The sequence below is a fragment of the Sinocyclocheilus rhinocerous genome, unplaced genomic scaffold (genome assembly GCF_001515625.1).
Source record: "Sinocyclocheilus rhinocerous isolate Xijiao unplaced genomic scaffold, SAMN03320098_v1.1 scaffold533, whole genome shotgun sequence".
Lineage (NCBI taxonomy): Eukaryota > Metazoa > Chordata > Actinopteri > Cypriniformes > Cyprinidae > Sinocyclocheilus > Sinocyclocheilus rhinocerous.
Window position 1 is genome coordinate 37,199 of NW_015642843.1, and position 10,861 is coordinate 48,059.

Consider the following 10,861-nt stretch of genomic DNA (forward strand, 5'->3'; position numbering starts at 1 on the left):
ATATATATATATATATATATATATATATACATGTATATGCATTATGCATTGCTTCTTCCTGTCTCTCTGCTTACCTTTAGGCATTGCCATACGTCGGCCTGCTAATTGCCATGATCTTTTTCATCTATGGCGTGATTGGGATGCAGGTGAGTTCATTTTTATACATCTGTCTATGTTCATTCTCTCCTCACATGAGGAACATTCCCGATTGGGAAGTTTAAACTCTCTTTTCTGTTTTTTTTCCAGACATTTGGGAAGATAGCTATAGATGACAACACAGAGCTCAGTCGGAACAACAATTTCCAAACCTTTTTCATGGCTGTACTGCTGCTCTTCAGGTGAGCGTACACCAGCACCAGCCTTCTGGTTGATTTTTGAATTGAGGTTGGATAATGATCTGCTTTTGTCTGGTTAGGAAATGGTTTGAAGTAAAGGTATATTGCATGCTTTTTTGTTCTTCTTCAAACCCAGGTGTGCAACAGGTGAACAGTGGCAGCAGATCATGCTTGCGGCACTGCCAGGACACCGATGTGACCCAGAGTCTGACTTTGAGCCGGGAGAGGAGTATAGCTGCGGAAGCAACCTGGCATACCTCTATTTCATCAGTTTCTTTGCACTCTGTGCCTTCCTGGTAAGAGATGAAAAACTTTTTCTCACAAAAGTTTTGCAGTGCCCAGAGAAACATTGTGTTGCACTCACAAAACTTATGCATTTTCCATCTCTGAAAATAATGAACAATTTTGTTCAGTGATGAATTGATCCAATCTGTGTTTTCTCAGATCATTAACTTGTTCATCGCAGTCATCATGGATAACTTTGAGTATCTGACCAGAGACTGGACTGTGCTGGGCACTCATCACCTCGATGAGTTTAAACGAGTCTGGTCAGATTACGACCCAGAGGCCACGTAAGTGACATCATCACACATGCACAAGCAATATGCTCTGTGTCTGTTTTTATGAGAGCATAACTAAATGCTAAATAATATAAATACTACTGAATGTTTTTGCATCAGGGGAAGGATTAAACATCTAGATGTAGTCACCATGTTGCGCAGAATTCAGCCTCCGCTGGGCTTTGGGAAACTCTGTCCACATCGAGTAGCCTGTAGGGTAAGCGTGATTTGGATTTGTACAGTCACTGGCTGACAATGAAATAGGTGAAAAAACTGTACACTAACATTTAAGAAGAGCCCGAGCCATACACTACTGTTCAAACATGTTTGAATAGCATTTATCTGAAATAAGCTTTTGTAACATTATAAATGTCTTTACTGTCACTTCCGATCAATTTAATGTTCTTGCTGGATAAAAGTATTAATAAAAGTATCACTATATCATAAAGACCTTCCAGAACACACTAACAGCTTCATTTCAACATGCTTCACATAGCAGTGTCCTTACAACCATTAATTACTACACCTTTGTTTCTCTCTTTCTCATTGGCAGAGACTGGTTGCTATGAATGTTCCTCTCCATCCTGATGGCACCGTGTCCTTTAACGCCACTCTGTTTGCACTCGTCAGAACGTCACTCAAGATTAAAACAGACGGTTAAACTTCTATACACGCACACTGACATATGCACTGTTAAAGGAATAGTTCACCCAAAAATGAAAATTCTGTCATTAATTACTCACCCTCATGTCGTTCCAAACCCGTAAGACCTTCGTTCATCTTCGAAACACAAATTAAGATATTTTTGATGAAATCTGAGAGCTTCTACCGTAATTTTACAAAGCTACAAGAATACTTTTTGTGCACAAAGAAAATAAAAATAATGACTTTATTCAACAATTGTTCTCATCCGCTTCACCCTAGCGCCATTTTGGAGAGCATGCGTCGTGATACTCTCCAAAATGGTGCTAGGGTGAAGAGGAGAAGAAGAATTGTTGAATAAATGTGTTATTTTTGTTTTCTTTGCACACAAAAATTATTCTCGTAGCTTTGTAAAATTATGGTTGAACCACTGATGTCTCATGGACTATTTTAACAATGTCCTTACTACGTTTATGTGCCTTGACCGTGGTAGTACCCTTGCTGTCTATGCAGGGTCAGAAAGCTCTCGGATTTCATCAAAAATATCTTAAGTTGTGTTCCGAAGATGAACGAAGGTCTTACGGGTTTCAAACGACATGAGGGTGAGTAATTAATGACAGAATTTTCATTTTTGGGTGAACTATCCCTCTGAACTACTGTATAACCACTCTGTTGTTTGCTTTTTGTCACACACTACAGCAAAAAATGAAGCATTTATCTATTCTAAATACAGTAATACAGTACCTTTCCATTCAACACAGGCCCCATTGACCAGCAGAACGAGGAGCTGAGAGCTATCATTAAAAAGATCTGGAAACACACCAAACCCAAACTTCTAGAGGACGTTATACCTCCCCCTTCAGGTACAGTATGTTATGAGATCTTATCATAGGCTTTATGTGCTTGATATGGACTACCAATGACATGTACAACTTTACTCCTTCCTTTTTTTTTTGTCTTTTTTTCAAATGTATCTCTCTGCATTTTAGGGAATGAGGTGACTGCAGGAAAGTTTTATGCCAGCTTCCTGATTCAGGACTACTTTAAAAAGTTTCGCAAACGGAAGGAGAAAGAGAGGAAGAAGAAAGGCAAGGACAAGTCAGCCTCTCTCCAGGTAAAGAATTATGACAGTTGTCTTTGTGTGTTATCTTGCTTTTCAAATGACCATTTTTACATGTATTAGAATGATTATTGTTTTAGATCAGAAACAATATATTTGAGCAAGAAAATATCAGTTAAGAGTGAAATAATTATGACATAAAAAGCTGAACTGGGCAGCATTAAGATTGTTATTTCTTATTTAAAGTGCACATTTTCTTTCTTTAATATAACTCAAGCTGGGCATCTTACGACAATGTGTAAATCTAGATATTTAAATAATCATTTTACTAAGACATTATTGGGAGATATAGAGTGACAACCAGTAATATGTATTTTATGCAAGTAGTCTTTTAGGCTGTTATAAAAATCTCTCTATCTTTTTTGGCAATGCAAATATCAGCAACTGCACAGAGTTTCATGTTTTTTCCTCCTCAAGTATGAGCTCCATATTCTCTATATCATACTATATGAGCCATTAAAGTCTAATGTGTCAAATATGATACTGTACAAAAACACACAACACATCTTTAACTCTCATCTTGTGTGGTCCAGGCCGGGTTACGCACACTACAGGATCTGGCCCCAGAGATGCGTCTGGCTATTGCGATGGAGGATGAGGAAGGGCTGGAGGGGGAGATGATGGAAGAAGAGGAGTTCTTCAGGGTGAGAGCACACAGCATCTAACATTGAAATCCAGTGGGAACAGAACAAGCAGTGTGCTTTACGATAACCAACAGAATGCTTAATGCTATAAAAAAAAACAACTTATATTGTAACTTATTTATATTGTGTATATTAAATGTAAAAAAGCATATCATTTTATTTTAGTGCCCTTGTTACATGTACACTATGGGCCAAAAGTTTTTGAAAGAAGTATTTCATGCACACCAATACTGTATTTATTTGAGCAAAAATACAGTAATATTGTGAAATATTATTACAATTTACAGTTGTTTTCTAATTAAATATATATTAAAAATATATTGGTAACACTTTACTTGAAGTGGTGTGCATAAGACTGACATGACACCTTCATAATCATGACATGACAGATGTCATGAATTTGAAGGAGGTTTTATGCATGTTTATGACAACTGTCATTAAGTGTCATTCGCTCAGTTATGTAATTTTTAATGCAAAGATGACATTATTTGACCTAACCCTACCCCTAACCATAGCCCATAACAGACATCTCAGACAATGTCATCTTTGCATTAAAAATTACATAACTGAGCGAATGACACTTAATGACAGTTGTCATAAACATGCATAAAAAACCTTCATATTCATGACATGTGTCATGTCATGATTATGAAGGTGTCATGTCAGTCTTATGCACACCCCTTCAAGTAAAGTGTAACCAGTATATTAATAGGAATAAATGTTAATTTAGGAATATAAATAAAGGAATATAAAAAATATATTCATTGGAATATATATTCATTTATTCCTATGAAGCGAAGCTAAATTTTCAGTATCATTAAAAACGACGACGTGACATGTGGCCAAGTATGGTGACCCATACTCTGAATTAGTGCTCTGCATTTATCCCATCCAAAGTGCACACACACAGCAGTGAACACACACACTGTGAACACACACCCGGAGCAGTGGGCTCCAGTTACTCCAGTCTTCAGTGTCACATGATCCTTCAGAAATCATTCCAATAAAATGATTTGCTGCTCAAGAAATCAAAACCGTTTTTGCTGTTTTTAGGATTCTCTGATGAATAGAAAGTTCAAATGAACAGTATTTATTTGAAATAGAATATTTTAAACATTATAAGTGTATTTACTGTCACTTTTGATCAATTTAATATTAATATTAAATTGAGTAATATTAAGCAGCAAAAATGGTTTTAAATGTTGATAATAATAAGAAATGTTTCTTGAGCACCAAATCAGCATCTTATAATGATTTCTGAATGATCACGTGACACTGAAAACTGAAGTAATGATGCTGAAATTCAGCTTCAAGGAATAAATTATATTTTAAAATACAGTAAAATGGAAACTAATTTAAATTGTAATAATATTTCACAGTATTACTGTTTTTACTTATTTTTGACCAAATAAATGTAGCCTTGGTGAGAAGACATCTTATTCCAAACTTTTGACAAGTAGTGCACTTACTTACACTGTATTAACAGTAAATTGTGCATAATTACATGCAACTAACCCTAAACTAAACCGTTGTCCTAACCCTATAGTAAGTACATGGTGTTAGTTAGTATTATATAGTACTTAATTGTATAATTTTACTGTAAAAATCACAATTGTAATTAAAGTGTAACCAGGTTACATTTGTCTTTAATTATGTTTCCCTTGACGGCAGAGTGACAGCGTCTTCAGTGATGCTCCTCCCACACCGACCATGTCCACTCCCAGAAGCACCCCCATGCCGCCCCATCTGGACGAGACCACAGTGAGCATTGAGCTTCCTCCTAGAGTACCCAGTGGGAGCTTTATGCTGGAGGAGGCCCTGGTGGACTCCCGCCCGGCCTCTGCCCTGTCCGAAAACACAGTGATAAGTGAACAGCCTCAGACGTTGTCTCCCCTGCCCAGCAGGTGGGCCTCCAGTCACAGCAAACTCACCCCGTTGTGGATACTGAATAACAACCAAAGGCAAGGAGCACACTAAGATAAGAGACAAAAGGATAGAAATATACCTGCATAAACAGAGGCTAATGCAGAATTAGAGAATTTAACACTAATGGCTTGATTTGCTCAGAGTCTCGAGGTCTGAAAGCTGTTTGAGCGATTTTGACTGAAGGATGTATTATTTGGTCAGATTTTAGTTCAAGACAAAACCTAACAGTGTTTTTATCTCTTGTAATTAGGCTGTAATTTGATAACTGTCCGTTAACAAATCACTTTACAGCTTTGAGGCACTCCAGAAAGATTTTCACTGCAGTTTAACATGAACATATGCTAAGCATTTTGAATTCTGGGGAGTTGCGATGCTTGCCAAGCTTGACAGACATGCAATGTAGATGCCATGTACTCTAAAATGGGAGGATGGCAGGGGTTTTCAACTTTCACACACTCAGGAACCTCTCAGCAAACCCCAGGGTCACCAGTTTAACTATCTGAATTTTCTCAGTAACAATTTCTAGTAACTTTCATCAAGAACATTAACTAACATCACTGCATTATAATCATTATCATTATTTACAAATAAACACATGACCCCCCCTGCAGTACTTTACAGGGACCCTTGGTTGAAAACCCTGGCACTATGAAGTATCACAAACAGGTGACAACTTAAAGTGATAGTTCACCCAAAAAAACTAAATACTGTCATCAGTACTCGCCTTCATGTTCATCCAAACCAGCATGTTACTTTCTACACAGAAGACATTTTGGGAAAGAAGATATTTTGAAAAAAGTGTGTTTGTTTTTATTTAATTTGTTTATTTAATTTTTTTTATACAGCACAACTGTTTAATAATTAATAATAACAGAGTTTCTACGGGTCCTTTAAAAGTCTTAAAAAGTCTTAAAAATTTGTTGAATTACATTTAAGGCCATAAAAAGTCTTAAATGGTACAAGAAAGTCTTAATTATGATGTTAAGAGGTCTTAAATTTGGGGACGGAACGACAAGAATTGCGATATGGATGAATGTGACGATTGAACTTCAAAAGGCTATGATTTCATTAAATAAACACGAGCGCTGCACGTTTCAAAGTCAGGCGCTGCGCTGCTTTGTGTACTGTTTGTGTCATTTGATAGATAATAATTGTTTAAATTAATATGGTATTAATTTTATTTGTGCAGGTCTTAAAAAGTCTTAAATTTGAGCTTAAAAATCCTGCACATACCCTGAATAAAAAATGTTTCTTGAGCAGCAAATCAGCATGTTAGAATGATTTCTGAAGGATAATGTGATACTGAAGACTGGAGGAATGATGCTGAAAATTCAGCTTTGCTTCACAAGAATGAATTAAATTTTTAAAAAGAATTTTTTTAAATAATATTATACAGTATTATTGTTTTTTATTTTTGATCAAATAAATGAGAGGTTTCTCTCAAAAACATTAAAAAGTCTTTCCGACCCCAAACTTTTGAAAGAGTGTAAATCATATGAAAACATTTTGGAATGTCATTAGGTATTAGTAAATGATGACAGAACTTTCATTTATGGGTGAACTGTCCCTTTAAGGCCTATTCACACCAAGAGCAAAGCAGCAAAGTGACAATAAAACTGATATGTGTTCATTCTCGTAGGATGGCATAACAGAAGTAAAACACACCCAATTTGTCAATAATTTGTCTTTTTTTAACTTTGCTGACAGCCAGTGGCTTTTTTATGTTCCCTTTAATACAGAGTCTGAGCTCTGAATCTATAGTGTGCAGGGGCGGACTTAACCAATAAGCGAGATAAGCGGCCGCTTAGGGCCCCGGGGAATCAGGGGGCCCCATCTGATATTGCAGAAACATATTTGCAGCGTTGAACAATGTAGACAATCACAGACATATCTTTTAATTTCTTGAACGCAATGACCAGAAGTGCTTAAGTTAGAATCCACTCACCGCTCAAAATGCCGAATTTGCGGAGTTCTGCAAGCTTGGGAATTCTCTCATTATAACAAAGTGTAGATACGATGTAAATAAGAGATTAACTGTGCAGTGTAGAGAGTTTTTAAAAGAACGAAAAAGTTTCTTTTTTTAAAAGAAAAATGCACGTATAAATGCACGAATGCAATGACTGGAGATTTTTGATTAATAATATATTACATTTTTTATTTGTTTCTCGGCAAACTCTACCGTATGCCTTCAGAACACTTGGACTATGGAATGAGTTGCATGGGATAATTTCATGTTTGTAAAAAGATTGAAAAATGTACAATTATTGTGTTGGGGCCCCATACCTGGAATTTGCTCAGGGCCCCCAAATCACTAAGTCTGCACCTGCTAGTGTGCCATGGAAACATGTTTCCTTTTTTTTTTTAATATGGGGTGAAAATTAATGCTCCGTGTGAATAGGCTTTTAGGTGGTACACTGTAACATACTGTCAGTTTTTTTTTTTGCATCTTCTTGTCTTATAAGGAAACTTTGACTTCCAGTACTTTTAAACACCTGGAAAGTACACTATCATTGTGGAGCATTATCAGCTGTTGCAGCCTTGGCTTATTGCAGTTAGCATGAAGAAATGCAGGTGACAGGAATGTTCTCTCAGTTGTTTGTCAACTCATAATTTTCAAAAGGCATTTGAAGAACTTCAAGGAAAGTCCACAAGTTGACAGAACAACCTCAAGCTTTCAAAGATTTTTAGTATATCATCTTAATGTATTTTTTATATTCAGGGCTGACACAACCAGAGCTTGTGACTATATTCCTTCCCCATCCCCGGATGGAGGATTGCAAAATGAAACCACAGGAGGAGTCATCACTCCAGGAGGACATGGAGGAGTAGTAGCAGGAGGAGGAGTCACAGAGATGACATATCCTACAGAGCAAGGCAGTGTCAGCCAGGGGGAGCCTCAGAAGGCTGTCTCAAATGATAGGTGAGTACAACATGTTTGACTACCCATAATGCACCAAAACAAGCACTGTCATGCATTGATATATATACGTAGATGCATCATTAGCGGCCTTTTCTATGGGCCTTTGTACAGAATTCGTCTGCCAAATTGGAATAGTCAAAGCCGGTCCGTGAACACTCGAGAGCAAGTTGACTGTGTCTACAACCATAGTTATATGCATGTATAATAAATATCTGTATCTGCAATAGACTTCAGCAGATGATTTTGCTAAACTAACACAGGACAAGAAGACAAAGATGTTACATACAAATACATATAAAAACAAAAACCAACACATTGTCACCTGTGATAGCTTGTCACATTGTTGTTACAGATGAAATGTAACGTGGATAACATTAAATAAATATTTTTTCATCAGACTCTACCCTTTCTCTACCTGTCCATCGTTCTTGCATATCCACCATGTTTGTAGTTCTTTTTTTACACTTTTTATGCATGTTTGTAGTTGTTTGTAGTTCTAATCGAATCCTCGTCCAACAAGCAATGGTTTGTGGGCAATATTAGCTGTTAGAGAGTGCACTGGAAATTTCTACCGGAAACAGTAAACCATCCGGGTACCTTTGGGATATTCATTTCAACATACTACGATTTGGAACACACTAATTCTAATTTCAAATATTATTTTGGATGGATAGTATGCGAATTGAGATGCAGCAAATGATTTTCACTGTGAGTGATGACACATTAATCGTTCTAAGTCGACATGTCGACATGTCTGGAGCGGTTGAATGTGGCATCTACCTATATCTATGCTGTCAAGGCACTGATATACTTCAAGCAAAATCAAAGAATGATTTTGAAAACAAAATCAGACCAAAACGGAGTTTGTTTTGAGAGTTTTGAAACGGTTTGCCAAAGCAGATTTTCCGGGAAAAAAATTTATTAAAAAATACTTTTTTCAATAAATTACAACAAAGAACAAACTGGTGTGATGTCATTTCAAACAAAATCGGGCCAAAATGAAGTTCATTAGGAGTTTGTTTCGGGAGTTCAAAACAGCTTGTCAAAGTGAACTTTCTAGAAAAGTTTGCTCTGGCTGGTAAACACCCTCAAACTACCATTGGTCAGTGGTGATTATGTAACACGTGGGTGTGGCTCTGAAGCTCCGCCATCTTTAACATGGAAATCTTCATTGGTTCATTTCTTATGTGCAGTCCAGTCCCTCGAGGTTAGATGCATGTTAAAACAGGAACGCATCCGAGAGCTGCTTTATAATAGAACAATTCTAATTGAAAACAACACTGACACTGTTTTATCATGTTTAATACTGTAAAGCTGCTTGCTTTAAAGCAATCTACCATATAAGTTCTATATAAATTAACATGATGTAACTTTACTGGAGTGCCAAATTGCAGAGCTTGTGCAAACATTCACATCACTATGATCAGATGCTTTCTTAACTGCTGTTTTCTCACTGCTGTCATTTTGTTGTGTGTTTATATTGTTATTGAGAGGAAAGCGCGCAACACATATTTACATATTCATCTAAACGCTGCTCTCAACAAATGTGGACAGTGTCAGGATGTTTGCTAATAGTAAAACCACTGCAAAGGTATTTCAATTTTCTCATTACCCTAAACGAAGAACAAAAAAGAACTTCCCTGTGAGTATATTGGGACATTCACATGACTCAAACAGAAGGGACCTTCTCATATTTTACAAACTTTGCTCACAAATGAATATATGTGTCTTTGTTTGTGTTGATGTTTGAACAGACTGTGGTTTCCTGAGGTTCCTCCAGCACAAACACCAGCACTTAATGGGAGCAGTGAAAGTGTGGCGCCAGTTCAGCCCAATAACATTAACAACACCACTTACCAAGGCAACATCCAAGATGCTGGTGGCTACCAAGGTCATGTCTACCCTGGAAATGGCTACAATGCCAATGTTACCAATGGGACTGGTTATCCAGGCAACCGTTATTCCAGCAACGGCTACAGCAGCAATGGATACAGTGGTAATGGATACCATAGTAATGGATACAATGGTAATGAATACAATGGCAATGGTTTCTCTGCAAGGCGACGCATGCTTCCCCCGACTCCCTTAGGTAAAACCAACTACAGTATTATATTTCTGCACTGTGTTCAGCTGCAACATGTTCAGCTCACATTGTTTGTTTTTTCCTGTATCTGACAGGCCGAAAGCCCAACTTTAACATCCAGTGTTTGAGAAGGCAGACCAGTAATGAGGATTTGCCCATTCCAGGCACTTACCATCAAAACTCCCCACCCTGCAGGGCACAAGCACAGGTACACATCCCCAACATCATTTGTAGATAATCTACATGTCTTCTGTCTCCTGGTGGATTAGCCATTAACTTCAGGAAGCAGAAGGACATTGAATATAATTGTAAACAATGATTAAAAAATAATTTATTTTTTAACTTTTTACAGTGTAATCTTTGCTGATTTGAATGAACAGTAAAAAATAACTTATTGATATTTCAGAATGAATAAGTGGATTTAAAGGGGTCATATGATGCGATTTCAATTTCAAATTTCAAATGTATTCTTTGGAGTGTTACAAGCTCTTGGTGCATAAAGAAGATCTGTAAAGTTGCAAAGACTAAAGTCTCAAATCCAAAGAGATATTCTTTATAAAAGTTGAGTCAACCACGCCTACCTAAAACGGCTCATTCTAACACGCCCCCACATGTCTACGTCACTGTGTGG

The 10,861-nt window shown here is 37.1% G+C and overlaps 1 protein-coding gene across 1 annotated transcript in view; it reads left to right on the top strand.

The window, feature by feature from the left end:
• The window catches only part of cacna1fa (calcium channel, voltage-dependent, L type, alpha 1F subunit a), a 38,985-nt gene that overhangs the window by 21,921 nt on the left and 6,203 nt on the right, over nucleotides 1-10,861 (top strand). The window contains 13 exon segments of the mRNA XM_016574106.1: nucleotides 81-146; nucleotides 247-338; nucleotides 472-631; nucleotides 780-907; nucleotides 1,016-1,112; nucleotides 1,449-1,551; nucleotides 2,299-2,400; nucleotides 2,527-2,651; nucleotides 3,191-3,301; nucleotides 4,973-5,262; nucleotides 7,947-8,147; nucleotides 9,902-10,236; nucleotides 10,326-10,438. Of these exon segments, the coding sequence (XP_016429592.1) occupies nucleotides 81-146; nucleotides 247-338; nucleotides 472-631; nucleotides 780-907; nucleotides 1,016-1,112; nucleotides 1,449-1,551; nucleotides 2,299-2,400; nucleotides 2,527-2,651; nucleotides 3,191-3,301; nucleotides 4,973-5,262; nucleotides 7,947-8,147; nucleotides 9,902-10,236; nucleotides 10,326-10,438 (1,923 nt within the window).